This window comes from Oncorhynchus tshawytscha, unplaced genomic scaffold, assembly GCF_018296145.1.
Source record: "Oncorhynchus tshawytscha isolate Ot180627B unplaced genomic scaffold, Otsh_v2.0 Un_contig_8799_pilon_pilon, whole genome shotgun sequence".
NCBI classification, from domain to species: Eukaryota; Metazoa; Chordata; class Actinopteri; order Salmoniformes; family Salmonidae; genus Oncorhynchus; species Oncorhynchus tshawytscha.
In genome coordinates this window covers 17,552-42,672 of record NW_024609746.1, presented here as the reverse complement: position 1 = coordinate 42,672, position 25,121 = coordinate 17,552, and the positions used below count along the sequence as shown (strand labels likewise).

Here is a 25,121-nt window from a genome sequence, read left to right as displayed (position 1 = left end):
AAGCTAGCTTCACGCTAGTTGATAACGCTCATTCTTATGGAACTTGTGAAATTTAGGGAGCACAATGATGCATTTGATTAATGTTAGGTGGGACCAAACTTGCAATAGATGCACTGCTCAAATCAAATCCAAATCAAATCAAATCAAATCAATCAAATGCTCTCAGTTCTATTCATGCAACCCAGTGAAACATGAGCGTGACGAGTATATGCAAGTATATACGAGTATACAAGTATATACGAGTGACGAGTATATGCAAGGACTATTCAGGCACAAGGTGACACCAATATAGAGCTTAGCTATTAGCTGAATATGAAAAAGGCCCAGAGCTCTGTAATCTGCATAGTGTAATGTAGAGTGTGTTGAAGACATTTTGTAATCTGTGTTTAAGTGTTTTATACATGTCAAGGGTTCAAGAAAGTAAACGTTCAAAGCAGGGCCTCGGCCGTGTGGAGGAGTGATTTATGACAACATGCTCACAGCTTAAATATTTTAATGGGGTTGGGGAAAGGGACAGATCAAGAGATATATACACATATATATATATATACACATATATATATATATACACATATATATATATATACACACACACACACAAATTTGTGCACACCCCTTCAAATGAGTGGATTCTGCTATATCCGCCACACCCGTTGCTGACAAGTATAAAAAAATCGAGCACACAGCCATGTCATCTCCATAAACAAACATAGGCAGTAGAATGGCCTTACTGACGAGCTCAATGACTTTCAACGTGGCACCGTCATAGCATGCAACCTTTTCAACAAATCAGTTCGTCAAATTTCTGCCCTGCTAGATCTGCCCCGGTCAACTGTAAGTGCTGTTATTGTGAAGTGGAAACATGTAGGAGGAACAACGGCTCAGCTGCGAAGTGGTAGGCCACACAAGCTCACAGAATGGGACCACAGTGTGCTGAAGTGCGTAAAAATGGTGTCTCTCCTCAGTTGCAACCGTCACTACGGAGTTCCAAACTGCCTGTGGAAGCAATGTCAGCACAATAAAGCTTGCCGCAAATGGACTCTGGAGTAGTGGAAACGCGTTGTCTGGAGTATGAATCACACTTCACCATCTGGCAGTCCGACGGACGAATCTGGGTTTTGTGGATGCCAAAATAACACTACCTGCCCCAATGCATAGTGCCAACTGTAAAGTTTGGTGGAGGAGGAATAATGGTCTGGGGCAGTTAAGGTTTGGGTTGGCCCCTTAGTTCCAGTGAAGGGAAATATTAAAGCTACAGCATACAATGCCATTCTAGACGATTCTGTGCTTCCAACTTTGCGGCAACAGTTCAGGGAAGGCCCTTTCCTGTTTCAGCATGACAATGCCCCAGTGCACATAGAGAGGTCCATACAGAAATGGTTTGTCGAGATCGGTGTGGAAGAACCCTGACCTCAACTCCATCGAACACCTGCGGGATCAATTGGAACGCCGACTGCAAGTCAGGCCTAATCTCCCAACATCAGTGCCCAACCTCACTAATGCTTGCGGCTGAACGGAAGCAAGTCCCCGCAGCAATGTTCCAACATCTAGTGGAAAGCCTTCCCAGAAAAGTGGAGGCTGTTATAGCAAAGGGTGGACAAACTCCATATTAATGCCCATGAGTTTGGAATGAGATGTTCGACGAGCAGGTGTTCACATACTTTTGTTCATGTAGTGTACCAGACCTCAATAGGCCTCTCCCTCCTCTCCCTCAGCTATCAGACATTGCTATGGGTAGCCTGTACACTGCCTGTGCCTCAGACTGGCACCTTATATGGCAGCAGCTGGATGAAGAGCAGGAGAGAGCTAGCTAGGTTGGCGTTGGGCACAAGTTGAGTTCAGAGCAGAGTGAGACAGCACTGCAGAGCTAAGGATGTAGGAAAGGGAGGAAAAGAGCGAGAGCAAGGTGGCTCTGTTTTTAACTGGAGTTTTCTTTTTTAAAAAAGGGCTCATCATCCCATCACATTGAGCCAACTTTTCACACAGGGATTGGGTTTCCTTCATCCTTGAGCTTTATGTTAGATGTACTACAAACAACCGGCGAGGGGTTCGGCTGGGCTGTGTAGGGCGGGAAGTTTGGAGGCGGGTGGCAAATAGCATCTGACTTGTTACCCTGCGAGGAGGACTTCTGGGAAACAGTAGAGGGTCTGGCAAAAAGAACAAGGGTTGTTGGGGCTGGGAGGGGGTTTAGGGGGCTTGAGGGTGCGCCCCCCCCCCCATAGCGGTCCCATCACTCTTGATTTAAGGGTCCTAATTAAGAGCCGCCACATGTTTTTATTTGGGTTTGCTCTCAGCAACGCCACAAACTGCTACAAAAAAAAGCAGAGCCCCCATATTTCACATCTCTTTTAAAAAAAAACATGATTTTAACTCAGAACTCCAAGCCCCACTAGCCCGGCTACGGTCTCAATATTACTGAGAATGAGATGTGAAAACAACAGAGTGTTGAGCAAACAGACAGCGTCTAAAGTCCCTGGTCTGGTCTTTTGTAGTTCGCTTTTTCCTTCTCCAAATAAATCCCACCACTTAATTTCAAAGACAACGACTCCGGTCTGCCCAATCACTTGCGGATGTATGGCCAAAATTTTAGGAGGGAAATTAGATGTTATCTACCCACTGAAAATACTGTCTAGACAGTTGCGTATCTTTTCATATATATATATATATATATATATATATTTTATATAAATGCCATTAAAAAACTGCCGTTTTTGTGCTACAGGGTTATGAACTGGTTACTTCAGGGGATAGTTGGTCTGACAAAACATTTGTAAAAGAGCTACCTGATGGGAGAATCAGAGAAACCATTAGGATGTGTTAACACAGTGCAGAATGAAAATCAAACTACGGTCATTGCTAGCTTCTGATTAAAATAAAACGCGTCGACTCAGAACTGTAAGGGACTGCTTCTGACACGAGTCCAATAAACATTTAAATCCTCCCTGCATGTAATCCAATGCTGAGAAGACGAGTACATAAAAATAAGTACATTCCATCAGGCAGCCAAGCACATACTGTACACACACACAGAGCATGCCAACATGATAACAGGCTAACTGGGGCATGGGAGTAAAAAGGCCTTGTACTTAGTGTCTAATAAGTATGTAATACCTGCTGCTACCCAGCTGTTAAAGCTCTCACGTGCTATCCTAATGGTTCTTGAATAAACAGCTTGGATTCCTAGTGGATGATGGGGTAAAAAAAAAAAGAATTGTGAAAGATGTGGGTCAAGTCAGTCACCCAGGAGGGGAATCAGCTGAGCTAACATAACCCAATCCCTCATCTGAGCCATCTCCAGCCACATGGAGAAGTCATCAGTCCCTGCAGCTCGAACGCCACCAACCTGCTCCACCCGGATGTCGTACTCCCCGTTCAACTTCTTCCCTCGGAAATACTTGGCCCTGTGAGGAAAGAAATGGGAAAGAGACTAATGAGACAAGATCACAACTTTCAGAGCTTATAACCTTTCACCACACAGTAGCCTAGGTGAGTTTCTAGACAGGAAAAGATTCTCTACAGGCTTGATATGACCCGTATGGAGACGACTAGAAAAATAGCTTCTCCAGTATCACCTAAATTCTGTATAATTATAAAAAGGTATCGGACGATTTTTTTATTGTAATAATGACAATTACAACAATACTGAATTAACACTTATTTTAACTTAATATAAAACATCAATAAAATCAATTTTGCCTCAAATAAATAATTAAACGTTCAATTTGGTTTAAATAATGCAAAAACAAAGTGTTGGAGAAGAAAGTAATATGTGCCATGTAAAAATGTGTGCCATGTAAAAAAGCTAACGTTTAAGTTCCTTGCTCAGAACATGAGAACATATGAAAGGTGGTGGTTCCTTTTAACATGAGACTTCAATATTCCAAGGTAAGAGGTTTTAGGTTGTTAATATAGTATTTATAGGACTCTCTCTATACCATTTGTATTTTATATACCTTTGACTATTGGATGTTCTTATAGGCACTATAGTATTGCCAGTGTAACTCCTGATGTGCTGACTTGCTGCACCCTCGACAACTACTGTCATTATTATTTGACCATGCTGGTCATTTATGAACATTTGAACATCTTGGCTATGTTCTGTTATAATCTCCACCCGGCACAGCCAGAAGCCTGGTTCCTCTCTAGGTTTCTTCCTAAGTTTTTGCCCTTCTAGGGAGTTTTTCCTAGCCACCGTGCTTCTACACCTGCATTGCTTGCTGTTTGGGGTTTTAGGCTGAGTTTCTGTACAGCACTTTGAAATATCAGCTGATGTACGAAGGGCTATATAAACACATTTGATTTGATTGAGGAAGGCTGAAACGTCAAGTTTTCCAAAATAGCTCGAGACCATTGACATATTTGTTTCCATGATTACAGCATTGGGGTCCTTGTATAGTACCATACAAGCAAACTTCCCCAGACTAAAAACCGGCTGAGCATCATAATCAGTCAGCACATCATATCTGCCACCTATTAGGCACCTCATCAAGAAACAGCGAGCGAGGAAAAGGGAGGCAGATCTCAAATCAAAAGTATATTACAGATATATAACTCAATGCCCCTGAATAGGACTCAATGTCCCTGTACACGAACAGTAACAGTGATGCCCTTTTTCTGTCTGAAAACATAATTTCCTGTTCCTAACCGTGACATTCTTACAGGCCAGGCATCAGGCTTCACTGGCATCAAACACCATAGGCAGGAAACCTGATGACACTTTTAGACAGCCTTGAAACAAACACACACCCACAAAAACACAAGGAACAAACGAGGCAGAAACCGACGTGGATGGTGTCACTTTAAAAAGGGAAGGGGGTGGACATTCACATAAATCTGGACATTTCAGATATACTACCTCTCGTGCACACTTTTGGGCGTTAAACGCTTTATGTTTATAGCTTGTCTCTTTGCCAACACTCTGTGGGTCCAGCCGGTGAACTCTCAACCCTAGCAGGCCTGGGCCGGTTATCAATCTGTCAAGGGCTACATGCTAGCTGTTGGTGTGTGTGTGTGTGTGCGCACGCTCAGGCTGTTAAGGATTTAGAGTAACTGCCTCTAAACTTCTTTGGGATTGCACATTTTCTGTTCTCACACGTGTCTTGGTGTCTTTTCAGTGACACAAAAAAAAACATCCAAGCTTCTCGCATTCGTTCCAGTCTCTTCTTGCAACTTTCTACTAATCACTCCTTGCATGGCTGGCCCAAGAACAAATTACTTGGAAGGACATTTAATTTCCATAGTGGGGTTAAAAAAAAAGGTTTAAAAAAAGGACAACCTGTGTGCACGCACATTGCACAATTATTATTATTATTTTTTAAATAAATAACCTCTGGGCCTCGATAGACCCGCTTCAAGCTAATGAACAGTCATTATGGGTGCAACATTTTAACAGTGTAATTAAAACATTTTCTATATGGAAAAATCTCTTCTTGGGTAACAGAATACTATTTTTTTTTAATTAGTTTGTTACTGTTGGACAGGTCTCAAACCTTTTCTAGCACGAGAGCTACTTTTAAATTTTGAAACATGTTCAGAGTAACTTTTTTGTAGCTTTCATAAGCACTCTTTGTATTTTCCTGAATTCCATTTTCCTTGGTTTAGGATTTTTTTTTAATAACAATTATTTCTTAGAGAATCAATGAAATTGGAGGTTCTGAGTCCATTTCAATGCTTACATTACAGAAGAAAAAAATGTTAGGGCGGGAAAAAACAAACAGATTTTTGTGTAACACCCCTTTGATTGTGCATTTTGTGATGTTTGTGTTGCTGTATATGTCATGACAGAGCTCGCAAAACAAATACCCATCCGATTGATACAAATAATCGTTATATAATTCTGCCAGGTAAATCTACGGCATCATTACCGCTAAGTGACTGAGACAAACACACCAGACACACAGGGGCAACATTGCTGGAAATGAATTGACAGTGTTATATTTAGTTCAAATTGCCTTAAATTAACTAGGGATAATGTCAAAATGTATTAAATCGGATAGTAGCCAGGAGCTTAAGGTGTCCGACACTCAGTTTGCGGTTGAGTTCTCATTCCCAGCCCAAATCCGACGGGGCCTGACCGCCCGGCCTTATACATGATAATAATAAAAACGCTTGATTGCATTTAAAAAAAAGGCATGTATGACTTGACTCCTATGCTGTGTAATAGTATGATATGAATGATTGTCGCAAATCAGCACGATGGCGCTACTTATTTCAGAAATATTTGGCGAGCTACTTATAGCTGGGCTAAGAGCTATTGGGTGCTTGCGATGAACCCATTGGAGACCACTGCTATTTAAAATAAAAAATAAAATAAAACATTCAAGGATAAAATGTGTTGAACACTTGGACTGCATTTGTTACAACTAGGAAACAGAAAGCATGTGCTGGAACGTGGTAACAGCTTCTTTCTATAACAAAATACAATGAAATACCCCAACCACCAAAACATCAGTAGCCTAAACATACGCCATGTGTGCTTGATAACTACTGAAAATCAGCAAAAGCAATAATGGCATAATTAATATAAGGCTCGATATGACAGCAGTCAAAAACAGTCAATTGTCAGCTCATTAGAGCATGTCCATGTCACAAACAAGGAAAGCTGGCGAATGCGTTGAAAGTTTTTTACTTGAGATGCAAGGGCCTGGTCTCTCAATGATGACATTTTGAGCTGATAAATCGGCCAGTAGCATTGTCGTCTGCTTGTTCAAGCCAAACGAGGCCGTCCCTCCGCTCTCCTGTTTCACTTGGTGGTGGCGCAGGCATCTGCTCAGTGCACACTGTTCTGGCTTTTTTTTTGCACTTAGACCTCAGAGGTGCAGGTTCAGGCAGAGGCTCAGAATCAGAAGAATAAGAGATGCTGTGATTCATTTTTTCCCCACCATCGGAGTCATTTTCATTCAGATTTTGTAGCAATGCTAATGCAGCATGTGCATCCATTCATCTTAGTCTTCTTGCCATTTGAAAATGACGCATGCTCTCACTGTGTACTCCAAGTAGACCAGAGTAGACAGCCTGGATTCGGTGTACTGATATAGCGCATTTCCTTTTTTGAGATTAGAATAGATCAAAACAATAGAAATGCCAGTCCTGTTCCTCATTCATAAATTGGTGATTACATAATTATCTTTCGCTTCCCCTCACTCATCAACTCACCCATTCCCTGCCTTTCTCCCCCATGATACTTTACTTCATTTATTTAATGTTGTTATATCGGTTCAATTGGTTGTTTCGGTATAGTTTAGGTTCCGTTGAGGCAATTATCGGGGTGATTATCAACTGGGCATGGCCCCTTCAACTATCAGGAGAAGGCTCTGCTGTCAGGAGAAGAAACTCTCACCGGAGAAAGCATCCGAATGAGCTTAACAGCACCCCTCTGTCTTACTATATATAGCCCATGTATCTGATGCTGTCTGGATAAAAAGATGACATGCCATACTATTTTGTTTGTCCAGACAGCATCAGATACACAACGAGACAAAGGAGCTGTTGTTTCGCTCGCTCCACTTATTTATACATCGGAGATTGATGCGTCTTGTAGTTAAGAAAAATACCTACAAAAATAAGAAATAAAAGTAACAAATAATTAAAGAGCAGCAGTAAAATAAAGATAGCGAGGCTATATACAGGGGGTAACGGTACAGAGTCAGTGTGCGGGGGCACCGGTTAGAATTCCCCCTATCCCCGTTTTCCATATGCTGCTTTACAGTAACAGACGCAAATGGGGTTAATCTCATCACCGATCTTCTTAAGGTTTTCCAGCTGTTGACTATAAGATCCATGGTTATACTTCCTTGTCATTTAGTTAGCGGTGAACCTTTGAAAAAGTCTGACTTGGATACAGTAAAGACCAATGCTCTGTCACCCAGGGCCACACTTACCTTCACCATGACAGTAGTAGAGCATGAGAAATTAAGCAAGACCAGGAGCCTTGCGTATGTACTAAAAATGACATGTTTTCAAGCCAAGGAATTCATTGCGCAACTTGTCATCACTTCAAATGATCAATTAAATGTACAGTCAGTTGGACTTGAAAAAGTTGTGAGGTGAGCAGCCCTTCGCATGGTTCCAAGAGTAGACACCCAGACAGGATTTGGCCCATGTTCTCCCCAAACACTCACTCTTACAGTCACACCCCCATTGTAAAAACATCATGCAGAGGAATCCAGAATCTTTACCATGAAACTTTTCCCCTCATTGCATTAGTCTCCCATAAAGCCAAAGTGAGTAATGTACACTGCTCAAAAAAATAAAGGGAACACTTAAAACAAATCAAATCAAATTTTATTTGTCACATACACATGGTTAGCAGATGTTAATGCGAGTGTAGCGAAGTGCTTCTAGTTCCGCCAATGCAGTAATAACGAGCAAGTAATCTAACTAACAATTCCAAAAAAACTACTGTCTTATACACAGTGTAAGGGGATAAGGAATATGTACATAAGGATATATGAATGAGTGATGGTACAGAGCAGCATAGGCAAGATACAGTAGATGATACAATGTAACTCCGAGTCAATCACAATTCTGTGAAATTAAACTGTCAACTTAGGAAGCAACACTGATTGACAATACATTTCAAATGCTGTTGTGCAAATGGAATAGACAACAGGTGGAAATATAGGCAATTAGCAAGACACCCCCAATAAAGGAGTGGTTCTGCAGGTGGTGACCACAGACCACTTCTCAGTTCCTATGCTTCCTGGCTGATGTTTTGGTCACTTTTGAATGCTGGCGGTGCTTTCACTCTAGTGGTAGCATGAGACGGAGTCTACAACCCACACAAGTGGCTCAGGTAGTGCAGCTCATCCGGGATGGCACATCAATGCGAGCTGTGGCAAGAAGATTTGCTGTGTCTGTCAGCGTAGTGTCCAGAGCATGGAGGTACTACCAGGAGACAGGCCAGCACATCAGGAGATGTGGAGGAGGCCGTAGGAGGGCAACAACCCAGCAGCAGGACCGCTACCTCCACCTTTGTGCAAGGAGGAGCAGAAGGAGCACTGCCAAAGCCCTGCAAAATGACCTCCAGCAGGCCACAAATGTGCATGTGTCTGCTCAAACGGTCAGAAACAGACTATGGGGGTGGTATGAGGGCCCGACGTCCACAGGTGGGGGTTGTGCTTACAGCCCAACACCGTGCAGGACGTTTGGCATTTGCCAGAGAACACTAGGATTGGCAAATTCGCCACTGGCGCCCTGTGCTCTTCACAGATGAAAGCAGGTTCGCACTGAGAACGTGACAGACGTGACAGTCTGGAAACGCCGTGGAGAATGTTCTGCTGCCTGCAACATCCTCCAGCATGACCGGTTTGGCGGTGGGTCAGTCATGGTGTGGGAAGGCATTTCTTTGGGGGGGCCGCACAGCCCTCCATGTGCTCGCCAGAGGTAGCCTGACTGCCATTAGGTACCGAGATGAGATCCTCAGACCCCTTGTGAGACCATATGCTGGTGCGGTTGGCCCTGGGTTCCTCCTAATGCAAGACAATGCTAGACCTCATGTGGCAGGAGTATGTCAGCAGTTCCTGCAAGAGGAAGGCATTGATGCTATGGACTGGCCCGCCCGTTCCCCAGACCTGAATCCAATTGAGCACGTCTGGGACATCATGTCTCGCGCCATCCACCAACGCCACGTTGCACCACAGACTGTCCAGGATTTGGCGGATGCTTTAGTCCAGGTCTGGGAGGAGATCCCTCAGGAGACCATCCGCCACCTCATCAGGAGCATGCCCAGGCATTGTAGGGAGGTCATACAGGCACGTGGAGACCACACACACACTACTGAGCCTCATTTTGACTTGTTTTAAGGACATTACATCAAAGTTGGATCAGCCTGTAGTGTGGTTTTCCACTTTAATTTTGAGTGCGACTCCAAATCCAGACCTCCATGGGTTGATACATTTGATTTCCATTGATAATTTTGTTGTCAGCACATTCAACTATGTAAAGAAAAAAGTATTTAATAATAATATTTCATTAATTCAGATCTAGGATGTGTTATTTTAGTGTTCCCTTTATTTTTTTGAGCAGTGTATTTTGACAGACAAAATCTGAAATTTTTCCTTCATTCTTATACGTCAACATGGGTTACGCTATATGACAATAAGAACTCACAGCCAGATTTTTCCCACAGCAATCACAATTACCCTCACTTTGACAGCAGATATGACAATGACATCAGTGATTGTACTGCATTTACCAAAGAGTGGTTGGATAGAGTTATCTAATATAGGATCATTCAAGAGCCGGTACAATGTTCAGATTCAAACAACAAACTGACAGTTTCTTGGCTTGCAGAATGTCATGTGGCATGACAGGTAGCCAATGGCAAGTCCGATGATGGCAATATGGTGAGAGAGGGGGACGAGGCGGTAAGCAAGAGAAAGGAGAGAGGGGATCCTGGGAATGAGAGATTCCGAAAGACAGTGAGAGAAAAACAGGTGAAAACAGGAGTGAGAGATCGAGAGCTTGCGAAAGATAGAATGAGAAGTGGAGAGAGAAAGAGGGAACGGAAAGAGATGAGTGAGAAACAGAGAAAGTGATGAGGATGGTGATGTTGTGGGTGGTGAAAGCTGCTGTGTGTGTGCACCACCACCACTGTGCCCCAGTCAGAGTTGGAGGCCAGGCCTGTCAGGGGAGCCCAGCGTTTCCCCGGAGACCAGCAGCCTCTCCTCTGGTATGCTCTGGAGGAAATGTGGCCCCGAGGCAGAGGGCAATGATGGATGGACATGGGACACCCTCACCAACACTAACCCTCACCCACAACTAAAGACACTAATAACTTGGATATACAGCACTGAGCTACTAGTTCTAATCCAGCTGTCTGTGCAAACACCTCCCAAGAGGAGACAAATATTACAGTCATGTTCTGTCAGCTATGAGATTCTATTAAATATGATAAAATGTCAATTCAGGGCACATAAATAAAGACTGTGGCAAAGCTACCACACATGTAACACTGATTGGTATTTAGTGTAATAGTGTAAATCAAACCCATTTCAGATAAGAGAGCCTATCAACCATCAATAAGTCATCCATCAGTGCATCATAAAATATAAAAATGTAATTCTCATACTTGGCTAAGATATTTGGGTAATCATGAATCACTAAAGCTTTGAAAAGTTTCATTGTCTGCATTACACCACATGATCCCAAGGCTTGGATGTTGGTCAAATGGTGTTACAATAACTCACCTTAATACGGAATTAACCTGGTATTAAAGCACATCAAAACCAGATTAATGCACTGAGGTACCGACAGAGACAAAGCGAGAAAACTGACCAATTTCACTAGTCCCATTTAGTCTACAAATGAAACCTGGGAGTTTGAAACCAAACAGAGCAACAGTTTGTTGCCTCCCATCAGACAAACATTGATCCTGAATTACAAAATCTTTTTTTGGTTGCCTGGTGGGAATGGACGCCTGTAATCATAAGGTTTTATTGTGGTTATTTATCTCATGGCCGTTCGCCTGCGGTCCGGGGCAACCTTCTCCAAGCTATTAGTTTGTGTTAAAGGTTTTTGCTCCAGATAAAATACTTGTGTTGGCAACCGTAGCAACAATAAAAGTGCCGGGAGATAGGATCAATGTTGATTTATGGAGATGCAGTAAAAACACAAAGGCATCTGAGGACTATTGGAGAGCTTAGGCAGCCACAAAGTGAACTTTTCATGAACTACTGTACCTTTCAAATGGGAATCAGATTTAAAGCCCTAGATTTCACCTAAAACCATGATCTATTACCATACCTTAAGGGTTTTATAAAGCTTTCCATAGCATCCCTAGCACGTGTGCTACACTAAAATAGAGAGAAGTCAACTTTCTCATGTTGAATAAGACATCCATTTCATTTCAACCCTGTTTACCATCTGCACACCTACTGCTGCATATATTGTGGTAGTTGACAGAATGGTGTTGACACAATTCTACCAGACCCTGTTAAATTTAGTGTCTGCAAAATGACTAAATCAGAAGTGGAAAAGGAGGCCCATTTAAACACTTCTGGAGCTTTAGGTTTCCCCTACAACGCCAGCCAAGTACATGGAATAGAATAGAGACAGACAGACGGTAGCAGGAGGGTTTCACAGAGAACTGACATCTGTAGTAGCACTACACTGCCATCAATTCATCCGCACGTTAAAATGAAGAGAGAAAACTAGCACGCCTAAATGTACGTTTGTTTCACATCGTCTTAAACAAATAGTGAGGAAGGGGAAGAAGAGGCACCATGATCTATACACGTTGCCAAAGCAGCAGCCAAATATTTAGCATTTAAAGGCTCTTACTAGTTGTACTTCTCTCTCAGGGGTATTGCTCAATGGTCAACTGTTGAGCTGCTGCTATTCTCCACTCCAACGCCACCTAGATATGATCGCCTGGTTCCAAATGTGTTTGCGCTGTCTTGCCAACTCTACCACATCTGGGACCAGGCTATTGAAGTAGGTTTAGATTCAATATGGCAAGGCAAGTATATTGTACTGAATTACAGTGATTTAAAGAGATAAAAAGAGAAGAACCTCAAGGGACAAATTACACCAAGTGTGTAGGTCTACATGAAAATGGGCCACGCTGCTACTACAAAGCTCAATCTTTGATGGTACACTGCTCACTATTCTGAGTAAACAAGTTCATCCCCATGGGTTTGAAATGGAACGATTACAAAATAATTATTTATTTGACCTTTATTTAACTAGGCAAGTCAGTTAAGAACAAATTCTTATTTTCAATGACGGCCTAGGAACAGTGGGTTAACTGCCTGTTCAGGGGCAGAACGACAGATTTGTACCTTGTCAGCTCAGGGATTTGAACTTGCAACCTTTCAGTTACTAGTCCAACACTCTAACCACTAGGCTACCCTGCCGAATAAGACCATGTATGTGCCACTTCAACAGATCTGTATTGTGGTGGCAGATCACGCATGTTCACAGGTAGTATTGAATGGTTAGAGGTAACCCAGGGAGCAATGCTCAGCACAGGTACATATTCTCTTGAGTTCTCCAATAGGTTATCAGCTAGCGCCACCTGCTGTTCATAACTCAGTGTTACTCCACACAGGGATGCAGGGAATGTGGAGTAACACACCAGCGCTCATGTAGGTTGTGATATTGCGGCAGGTGGATTACAGTGCCTCAGTGTGGCCAAAAATGAAACACCTTAGTTTTCATATCGTAATATGCCAATGCTGTTTATATCAAACATGCATTAAAAAAAACGTCAAGACCAATATTTATTACAGCCTTTTACCAGCCATTTCCACAAGTCGCCAAACGATAAAGAGAAGAACGCAAGGTTGATACCATATACACAAGCATAATGGTATGCTTGGTAAAGGATTCACTCAATTTCTCACTGACAGCTGAGCACTTGTACCGGAATACATGAACTTAGTATGTTCACTTATAGACCTAAGCTTAAAATGGACATGGTGCCTGGGCAAACAGACATGAACACAAAGGCCCACTACACTGTACAAACAAGGGACGTCTGCTATACTGTGTATAATAAGGTCAAGGCCAAGTTTAATTGAGACGCTTAAATCACAATTCTTTTGATATTGTATCCAGTATGTTTGTATTTAATGTTAGGTCCTCTGTGCAGACATGGGCCAATGAAACATTCATACTACTATACCATTAACAAATGCATTTTTTTATTTTTCATCCTTCAGTCTGGTTGCAACTCAAAAGCTCTATAATACATCCTCAGTACCATGTGTCAGTCATCTCATCTCCTACAAATAATTAGACAGTGGACAAAATAAAATAAAAATTAAACACTGCAGAGTTGTCATAGGTAGAGTGTACTGTATAAAGCTGCAGTGAGCTCCTTAGAGAACAGAGTGATTGACTCAGCCTAGAGAATCTACAGTAGATAATGAAGGGCTTCTTCTGCACGGCTTAATTACAGCGTACGCGATAAGATGAAAGGGAATGAGACATTTTAGGATCCCAGATGGGCTTTAAAAAGGAGTAGATTTAAGAAGGAGAAGATTTAAGTCCTGCACACGGACAGCATAGTCTGCTGGGACATAACTTAGTAATAATTCCAAGACCAGTCAGGCCTCCCCGTAGTGTAGAACCTTAATGGAGAGCAGAGGGCAGCGGCCAAGTTCAGAGGGAGAGATATTCTAGTCAGACTTAACCCATAAGAGTCTAAGCCCGCGGAGGATGGTTCTACTAACCTATATGGAATTGTTTTAAGGTCATAACAAGGATAATTTTGCTATTTGATTTGAAATTTTAAGATCCCTTGAAGTATCCCCCAAAAATATTTTGGGGCCTTACTGCTATTAGCCAATACAAACGCATTAAACAACAGATTCACTACATGGAACAGATGCCGCCGCCGCCGCCCCCCCCCCAAAAAAATATCTGCGAGATAAGATCAGGAAACATATTTGTGAAACTTTTTTTTTTACACGTATTTAACCTCTATATACTCCCATACATTTTCTTCAACTGGTACCGGGGGACAAGTCTTGAAAGGCCTGTGGGCGTCCTAGAGCAAAACAACCTGCATGTACATGTTCGTAAGAGTCTCACTTTTCCACCCGTTTCATATTAGTGTGTAGCCCAATCTGTTTGGAAGCTACAGACAGATGTTGGCATATCGGTTGTACCGACTTCCATCCCAAAACGCTTGTGGGGGTCATGGAGGAAAATAATAATAATAGTTTGTAGGTAAAACCGGTCGGACGCTACAGAGGATTTTATGAGAAAACCGATTTTCGGGATGTCTCATGGACTGAGAAACACAGCTCTAGAGCTGTCACCTTTCAACGCAGATACGGAAGTACGTCAGGATGCGGTGGATTTAGAATAGAGGTCGACCGATTAGGATTATTCAACGCCGATACTGATAATTGGAGGACAAAAAAAGCAAATACATTTTTTAAAAATCTGCCGATTTAGGTTGGTATTTGTAATAATGACAATTACAACAATACTGAATGAACACTTATTTTAATATAAGACATCAATAAAATCAATTTAGCCTCAAATAAATAATGAAACATGTTCAATTTGGTTTAAATAATGCAAAAACAAAGTGTTGGAGAAGAAAGTAAAAGTGCAATATGTGCCATGTAAGAAAAGTTAACGTTTAAGTTCCTTGCTCAGAACATGATATGAAAGCTGGTGGTTCCTTTTAACACGAGTCTTCAATAATTCCCAGTTAAGAAGTTTTAGGTTGTAGTTATTATAGGAATTACTGGACTATTTCCCTCTATACCATTTGTGTTTCATTAACCTTTGACTATTGGATGTTCTTATAGGCGCTTTAGTATTGCCAGTGTAACAGTATAGCTCCATCCCTCTCCTCGCTCCTCCCTGGGCTCGAACCAGGACCACAACGACAACAGCCACCCTCGAAGCAGCGTTACCCATGCAGAGCAAGGGGAACAACCACTCCAAGTCTCAGAGCGAGTGACGTTTGAAACACTATTCGCGCGCATCCCGCTAACTAGCTAGCCATTTCACATCGGTTACACCAGCATCATCTCGGGAGTTGATAGCCTTGAAGTCATAAACAGCGAAATGCTTGACGCACAATGAAGATCTGCTGGCAAAACGCACAAAAGTGCTGTTTGAATGAATGAATGCTTACAAGCCTGCTGCTGCCTACCACCGCTTAGTCAGATACTTGTTGCATAGAATCTGACTGAGTATACGCAGGACACGCTAGATAAACTAGTAATATCATCAACCATGTGTAGTTAACTAGTGATTATGATTGATTTATTGTTTTTATAAAGATAAGTTTGATGTTAGCTAGCAACATACCTTGGCTTACTGCATTCGCATAACAGGCAGTCTCCTTGTGGAGTGCAACGAGAGGCAGGTGGTTATAGCGTTGGACTAGTTAACTTTAAGGTTGCAAGATTGGGTCCCCCGAGCTGACAAGGTGAAAATCTGTCCTTCTGCCCCTGAACGAGGCAGTTAACCCACCGTTCCTAGGCAGTCATTGAAAATAAGGATGTGTTCTTAACTGACTTGCCTAGTTAAATAGAGATTAAATAAAGGTGTAAAATAAAAAATAATTATGTCCAAAAATACCGATTTCTGAATTTTATTAAAACTTCAAATCTGCCCCAATTAAAAATCGTCCATTCCGATTAATCGGTCAAACTCCAATTTAGACGCATCAAAAGAAATCTCTCTAGGTTACACTTTATGGGGATGTTTTTATTAGGCTAATTTGACAGACATTGACTCTAGGGGGTTAAATAGACCGCCAATGCAATGCATGATTGTTACTAGCATCTAACTGGTGCCATATCAGCCGTTCCCTTTCTGAACTGGTTTCATTTTATTAATATGTCTAATGCTGCATACAAGAATAGACTTTAGCTATTTGATGGCAAATTCCATGTGCTGTCCAAGTGGGCAGAGGGTATGTGAAACACTAAGCACAGTGCTTTTAATGCCAATTCAAATAGGTTGTGATATCAAATAACACTTGCAATAGAGCCTAGGCTTGTGTAATATACTGATTTAGTGGTCACTTCTATGGGAGAGAAACATACCAGTCTGTGTGCAGGTCGTCGATGACCAATAGAATCTTGGGCTTCCGTATGACAGGTTTGGCAGCTTCTGCCGCCGCCGCTGAAGCCTTGGCTGCTGCTGCAGCGTTCTGTGCCAACTGGGCGGTCTTCACCACACTGGAGAAGGAGCTGAGGAAACCCCCGGGGGTCGGGGCCGGGGACGAGCCTAAGGCCGAGCCCGAGGCCGGGACCTGTGGTGGCAGGCTGGGGGGCGTTCGCCTCTCTGTGGCTGGGGAGGCAGGATTGGAGGTGGAAGAGGGCGGGGTGGGGCGAGGCCCACTCTGCAGGTCCATCATGTAGCCGTTGGGGAGGTTGGCCACAAAGCTGCTGTCGGACAGACGCCTGCGTAGGTAGTTCATGGTAACTGGTGGGTCGGTCGTTGAGGCCAGCTGGACAAGGGTAGACAGTGGGATCCGAGAGAGAGAGAGAGGAAGGAAGAGAGATATTATTGTTACAAATTTATAATAATGAACAATAATTTGTTTTCCCTCTGGCACAACACACAAATTCTATATTCTCCTGTAACATTTCCCATATAAAATGCATTTGGAACAGAAGGAGTATGGAGCAGAAGGCAGCGTCACTCATGTCAGCTAAGCTCTCAAAGGAACACACTGTTCTATAAAACATAGCCAGCCAGCGACCAATCATTGATGAAGAACTAAAGTAGGACCCTGTTGGAACCACAGTGACGGCCTCGGACACATACATGAGCTATTGCCTTAGGTGGTGGGGAGGGGGGCTTTGTTCAATGGCTTTGCATATTGAACAGAGATATTACTAATAGGCTCATGTTAAAGGGGGGATTCTAGGTGGGATGGACTTGAGGGCCTTTATACAAGCCTACTTAGAGTCCCCCAATCACCTCATGCATTTTAAATCTAACCATCGACTATCTGCATATTAAACAGTTGGTACAGTACTAGGATAGGGAGTAGCCTCATGTCAGGAAGGATGTAGGGAGGGGAGGATGCACAATTCAAACCTTTTTGAGGAGACTGTAGCTGCCTTAATGCATTTTTGATTCCAACCATCAAAGTGCTAACAATCTGAGTTGCATACAGAGTGGAGGTCGTGAGAAACTGGGCTTGATCCAAAAGAACGTCACTCAGATCGGCTGCACTTACTAAGAGGACGATGTAGAGGCGTGCTGATTAGAGTGAGAGCTTGCGTTATGACACTGAGTAAGCGCCTCATGAATATATATTCATCTATAGTCAAAGAAGGGGGCTGTATGGGGGAGATAAGGCGTGTTATGGGGTGGGTTTGCGGACTCAGACACTGATGGATACAGAATTGGATTGTGTGGGAGAAAAATAGGAGTGAGGAAAGGATATGACAAGGCACTGTGGGAAATCAAAACATCAATTTTCTAAAAGGCACTAGCTCAGACCACAGACAGCCTACCAGACTGCATAGCACACCCAGGGGCATAAAATACATTACAAACAATTACATATGAAATGTTCAATGGCAACTTGCCTGCACACGACATGTAGAATATGTTGCTATAGAGGAATACTGCATAGAACATGCCCCTCAAAAGGACATATGTTCGTTCATTTTTCAAACCGTGTCAAAGAACATGTTTAGCTCGGCATTAATGCCATTGGCTTTTCAGGGACATAAAGGAAAAGATTGAATACAATTAATACGGAAGCAAATAGGGGCATTGAAAGGTGACAGAGATTACTCTGGGAGCTGTCCACTCTCGGTGGTGCTGAAACCATTAGAGCCCATCCTCAGAGATCCATCAATCCCCTTCTTTACACCACTACTGGTGCATTCCCCCACTTTCTCACCAGCCTTAAAGCAACTTTCCTCTCATCCCTCTGCACATACAGTATCTGATGCTGTTAAAGCCTTAGGGGCCAACCCTTTCTCTCTTTAAAGACAGACCGTTTCAACAAGCCCTTGCAGAAGTGAGGCTTATAAAACCTCCCCCAGGGCCCCAACTGATCACCTCTCTCTTAGCCTTCTCTGTAAACGACAGATGGTGCAGTACCAGGCTAGGCTCTAAGGCAGGCAGCAATGGTTTGCATTGCGCTAGGGAAGGCAGTTACGGTAGTCTCTCCTCTGTAATTAATGGATACAGCAGGATAATGCTAGACTAAGGCAATGTTAAAGACCGTGGGGGGGCTGTGTTGATGCATGGTGACGATAATAGGGTTGATGGCATCAGGGTCAGGCGATGGGCAGACCAAGAGGACCACAGGCCATGGGTGAAAGGGGTACCTGGGGTGGATTAGGAGCTCTGACCTTTTGAGTGAGTATCATAGAAGAATGATGTTTAGCACTGCTGAAGAGGAATGGTGCCCTCATACCCTCCACACAAGGTAAAGGTGACTCACAGAAATAGTCCTGAGGTGTTCTGGCAGAATTCATATGTGAAGGGATGTGGATATGAACCTAGAAAAGTCCATCTTGCTTCCAAGTGGGTGGTAGAGAATTTTTTCCATATTAAAAGCACATGCAGTGAGCAGAGGGAGCTTGAGCGTCTTCCCTTCCGTGCATCTAGCATGTTAGCGGCATTACAGAGCTTGTATTATTCATGGCGGTCAATGTGTCGGAGATCAGGGATATGGAGCGTTATACATTGGGTCATTACTTAAATGAGGGGAAATCACGATGGTGGGTAGGAGTACAGCTGACTGGGACTTGAAAGACCCTAAGCATTGTGGAGGATAACAGTTGTATGGGAATTGCATTGCCTGTAACAATATGTGAAAAATACCATTAATAACGAATTAACAGCAGCACATCTAAAAGCAATCTAAAAAGCAAGAGCATAACGATACAATGGGGTTTGGGCCTCCCTCTAACAATTCAGCTTTATATTAATAGCTCATCCAACTTTAAAATTACACATGCGCACACTCTTACCCGACCCGTACGTAGCACACGTTTCTGGTCCCCTAGTACTTAGTGAGATAACTGGCACAGCAGTCGCTTAGCAACCAGTTCCTTTTTTATGACTAGTCTAAAAGGAACTTGGCACGGGATCAGAAGAGTGTGATGACATACAGTATTTGAGAGTCATCACGATACGTCAACCACATGGCATGCTATAGGGTTACCAACGAAGAGTCAGCTGTTTTATTCTCACTAGTGCCATCTTCACCGAATACCTTTACCACCTTATTATTAGTCATCATGAAAATAAAGTGCATTCCGGAAAGTATTCAGACCCCTTGACTTTTTCCACATTTTGTTACGTTACAGCCTTATTCTAAAATTGATTAAATAAATAAAAAATTCCTCAGTCTACAAACAATACCCCATAATGACAAAGCAAAAATAGGATCCTAGAATTTTTTGCAAATTTATAACTAAGAAAATACCTTATTTACATAAGTATTCAGACCCTTTGTTCAGAGACTCGCAATTGAGCTCAGGTGCATCCTGTTTCAATTGATCATCCTTGAGATGTTTCTACAACTTGGAGTCCACTTGTGGTAAATTCTATTGATTGGACATGATTTGGAAAGGCACACACACCTGTCTATATAAAGGTCCCACAGTTGACAGTGCATGTCAGCGCAAAAACCAAGCCATGTGGTTGAAGGAATTCGCTCCGAGACAGGATTGTGTCGAGGCACAGATCTGTGGAAGGGGACCAAAACATTTATGCAGCTTTGGAGGTTCACCAGAACACAGTGGCCTCCATCATTCTTAAAATGGAAGAAGTTTGGAACCACCAAGAACATTTTAATCCATTTTAGAATAAGGCTGTCAATGTAACAAAATGTGGAAGTCAAGGGGTCGGAATACTTTCCAAATGCACTGTACTTTTGTTTTGATACAGACATTTGAATGAACAAATGTATTAAATGGACTGGGTTTACTATGTGTTTAAAATGTAACTGGCATTAAGACTGCACTTACACAGGTAGCCCAATTCTGATATTTTGCCCAATTATTGTCAAAAGAAGTGATCAGATTGGCCAAATCCAATTAGTGGAAAAGATACTTATTGGGCTGCCTGTGTGAACGCAGTCTTAAACATAAATCATAGTCCACACAGTAGGGGTGTGAACATTTAAACATTTGAAGGAAATTGGAATCGTTAATGTGAAGCAAAAATTCCTTACTGAAAAACAATGTTTATTTCTACAAAAGACATGCAGAGAAAGTCAAGCGATGGAAGCTAAATCCTGTATGGCAATACTTTGAGAAGTTAAATGAGAAGAGAGGTGGAATTGAGGTACAGTAATGGAAGTACAGGTGCAATGCTTAACCATCTTAAAGGGACCCAAACCGTTGCAGGCAGCACAGCTTCATTGTGAATTCAAGTGGAATTTTATTAATTTCTTAACGTTTAAAAAGGGGGAAGAAAAGGCAGTAAGAAAATGTTTACATTCGTCACATCCCTAGTCCACAGATGCTGACATGAGACAGTCCGGCTTCCCATTGTGACCTACAGTAACTACATGCCTGAGACCATCATACAAACTTCCTAACTAATGCAGCGCCATGTACTCAACTTGAATGTGCTGACAGTTGGAGAAATTGCTTGAGTAGTGCTGAGAATTTGAAAAGTATGAAAGCCAACGGTCCAATATTGTAATAACCTGCTGTCCGTAAGCGTACACGTTTTGACTATGATAGATGCTTTCGTCCTTGATGGTAATGGATAAAGTCATTAACAGCTCAAGATTCCCTGCTCAATTTCTGAAGGTCTTATCACACAGCATGTTTGGGCCGGGCTGGGCCTTTCTCTGTATGCAGCCTTGGCTTGGCAGCAATGAGGCACAAGCTCTACAAGACATGAGGGTCACTACCACTGAGAAGCATTGAGGGAGTGTGATTTAGTGCACCGGACTATGGCCCATGACGTCAACGTGCAAAAGCAGTGAGGGAGGAGCGCCCTTCACAAATTGAACACTAATCTACACCGCTCGGTCATGTCGTCAACGTGGCAGCATGATGCATCATTCAGAAGCATACATCTCATTGGGAAGGCTAATAAAATAAAAACACTTTATCTAAAGCTACCAATTTTACATGTGGAAACACAGATAAGAGTCGTAACACCCATTATTGCAGATTGTTCCGAATGGTTTCTGTAGTTAGAAACAGATAAGACACAATTCCTGCAACATTATTTTGTTGAAAGGCAATTTGAACTCAAATTGATTGCACCCAAAATTGGCCATTTCAATTTATAGGATTCATATAATATTCATTAAATATAATATCCAACATCCAATTTCTTTGTGGGTGTAGTTACCCTTTAATGCAAGTCTGCACCAGCAATAGACAGTTGTTTGGTTAGCAATGTTTTTGTAGAGCTCATCTGATTGCAGAATACGCAAAACAAATCGCCACTGAATTAATGCAAACAATCATGATATCATTCTGCCAGGTAGGCATAAGCTACTTTGCAGTTAACATTTAATTTAAAAAAGGTTTTTGGGAAAGCCTTTCCATCTCTACCAGAATAAAGTTATCAATCATTAGCATCAATGCTACACTAAGGGCAGACATACGCGTGCACCGCAAACACACAAGTGCATTCCTGTGCCATTTCAGAAAGTTGCATGAAAATATGAAATCACTGATGCATGTTGTTCTTGTCTTATGATTAACTTGGTCAAATGAATACATTTCTAATAAGGTCAATACATGTTTTTAAATTGTTGAATTCTGTTTTAATTTTAAATGATTCCATGTCTGCATTTGCCGCTACACAGATTTTATTGGGCCCTATGTAAAGTGTTTTGCAATGGTATTGGTTTGGGTTTAATAAATGTCACTAATCAAACATAGATATGTCCTAATAATTTCATTGAAAAACATGTGACTGGTATGTAATGGTTTATAATTGTATTAATTTATTAGGATTGTCAAAACATTGAAGTCACTTGCCCATTTTCCATCACATTCTTGGGCTTGTAGGAAAAGTCTTCATATGAGAATTGCACCATAAGGACAGCCCTCTTAGACAGCTGCCATTTGCTGGACTATTGGGGAACAGTTGGGTTAAAGCAATAGGTTGCTAAGAGGACAAACTGAATTGGTTTCATGGAGGACTGGCTTGACTTGAGGATGACCACACTATTTTCATCATGAGCAAAAGCCATTGGTTTTCTACCCAAATTTGCATTTAAAAAAAACGTTGATCCATTTAATAAACTCAAGAGAACTAGCTAAATTGATGAAAGGGCGTAGCAGTAACAGCAGTATCTAGTTGGCAAAACCTAGTACCTTCACAGTAATTTATAGGGGGAAATGCAAGCGACTTTAATGGCTAATTTCTCTGAAGGGGGGAAAACCCAATCACCAAATTCAGTGAGAATACATTACGTAGTATGTATAAACAATACTCCAAGCCACAGAGTCATACTACTTGTTAAACACAGAGAACTTGCCTTTGGTGTAAGATTTGGAAAGTCTGTGGGTGGATTTTTATTTGTATTCTCACATCTTAAATCATTACTAAAAAGATCACCAAATCGGATGTTGGGCATTATATTTATTGAATATTATATGAATCCTATAAATGTAAATAGCCAATTTTGGTACAATCAATTAGCTTAATTTGTCAGAGTTCAAATAATCTTTTAACAAAATAATGTATTCTCTTATGTTTCTAACCACAGAAACAATTTCAGAAATCCTCTTGTGCTTTGAGGTAGAGCCACATTTCTCATTACTACACGTGCTTAACCTACATCACTTCGCCATCAGTCAAAACTGGGAACCTGGCTCATGCCCGGGAAGCAGCCCGCTTCCAAAATGAATGCAAACGACGCTAACCCGATTCACCCAGGGTAGGCCCGGGGCATTAATCAAATCCCCTCATTGTATCATCACCTCTCAGCCACCTAGAGTACACAGAGGGTGGTGACCTTAGATGGCCTATCATCCTGCCACTACAGTGCCAGGGCTACACAACCATAGGCACAAACCACTTAACCAATCCCTCACCACTTCATCATAAGCGACCAGTCCTACAGTTAGGTATATTTATGTATCCTCTTCTGCCTCCTAAATGCACATCAACAGTTCTCTCCTTAACTAAAGGATTTTCCATTTGTTTTTCATGGACTGCGATGTATTTGTTTTGTGTGTGTATAAAATACATAGACATGGATGACGTCATTAAAAGCTTAATATTCCCTGCTCAATGTCTTTGTCTTATCCATGGAGGGGTTTACACAGCATGTTTGGGGCTGGGATGGGCTGGACTGTGCCTTTCCCTGCATGCAGCCTTGGCCTGGTAGCAGTGAATGAGGCAGTGGCTCAAGAGGGTCAATCAGAGGCATGGCATCATCATCACCTCACAGCCACAGAAAGACATAACAGGTGTCAACATCAGATCGCCACTTACTGCAGATGGCCCATCAGCAGGCAAGTACACAAAAGGTTTGTCTTATTGTACTTTCATTTGCAACAAGGACTATCCATCAGCATTTCTATATTTACTGCAAAAACAGCTAAATTGGGCAAATATCCAGATCAGCAAATTAAACATGAACAGCTCTTCATTAGACTGAACACTCAGAACACTCCCAGCTATCTCAAGGAGAAGCTATTCAATATTGAATGGTGTTTATTCACCAGATTATGGCTTCCTGTTGAGATTGTCAAGAATCCCAGATCAGAGCCTAAAGAAAGACTCACTAGTACCGATTTTGTCTGTGGTACATAGCCAATAAATTCAATTGAACATTTTGGATTCTCAGACGGACTAAAGAAGGGGAAACACTGGCAGAGAGGATCCAGGCTACAGCTCACTAGCTATCTACTCAGTCACAGGCTGACAGCACATGCACAACGTTGAGTTAAATCAGCAATGACAACATCTATAGACATGGATAGGATTCTATAGATAAAATATATAAGCATGTTCATACAGCCTTCAGTAGCTTAATAGACAAACTGCATGATGAACAGTCTAGTTTACTATCAACTTGGAATGAAACAGAAAACAGGAACCGTGACATTTTCAACAAGTGCGTTCACTCGCTCGGCATAAAAATAGCATTATTTTGGTATATCATATCATTTTGCTATACATAATTGTTGTATAAAACATGCCAAATATGTTGATGCAGAGGGTTGGGATTCACTAAATACAAAGCAAATCTGATTGATAAGCCCAATTAGGAACGCAGGTGCGTGTAACAATGTCCTTGCTGCATGCTGGAATTCAACCCAAACCAATCAATAAATCACAAGATATTAATGAACAAATTATTGCCGCACAGTTACCGACTACCCGGTACCCCGTGTACTGTCGCAAGCAAACAGCCCTGACTGCAACGCGCTAATTAGCCTGCGCAAATAAATATAACCAGCGGCTGAAATACGCTAACGTACTCGAAGTAACCGTTTCGTTAGTATGGTGAATGATCCATTTCAGCTGAGAAGCGGTGGACCGAGAATTAAAAAATACATGCACAGACACCACATTGAACTACGTGCCGAATCCATTTTTCTGTAATGGTTTACCTGGGTATCTGGTAACACAAAGTGTTTGGATGATGCTCCCCTTGCGCTCGTGTCACAATCCTCACCAGCTCGCGGTTCAGAATCCACCAGTCTCCTTTGTATCCCACAATGCATGCTGGGAGCTGC

The 25,121-nt window shown here is 42.1% G+C and overlaps 1 protein-coding gene across 1 annotated transcript in view; it reads right to left on the bottom strand.

The window, feature by feature from the left end:
- The window catches only part of LOC112214382 (synapsin-3), a 120,548-nt gene extending 95,427 nt beyond the window's left edge, over positions 1-25,121 (bottom strand). Inside the window, exons 1-3 of the mRNA XM_024373068.2 lie at positions 24,996-25,121; positions 16,521-16,927; positions 3,344-3,401 (exon numbers count right to left, since the gene is read on the bottom strand). Of these exons, the coding sequence (XP_024228836.2) occupies positions 3,344-3,401; positions 16,521-16,927; positions 24,996-25,109 (579 nt within the window). The 5' untranslated portion in view covers positions 25,110-25,121. The remainder of the gene's footprint in view (positions 1-3,343; positions 3,402-16,520; positions 16,928-24,995) is intronic.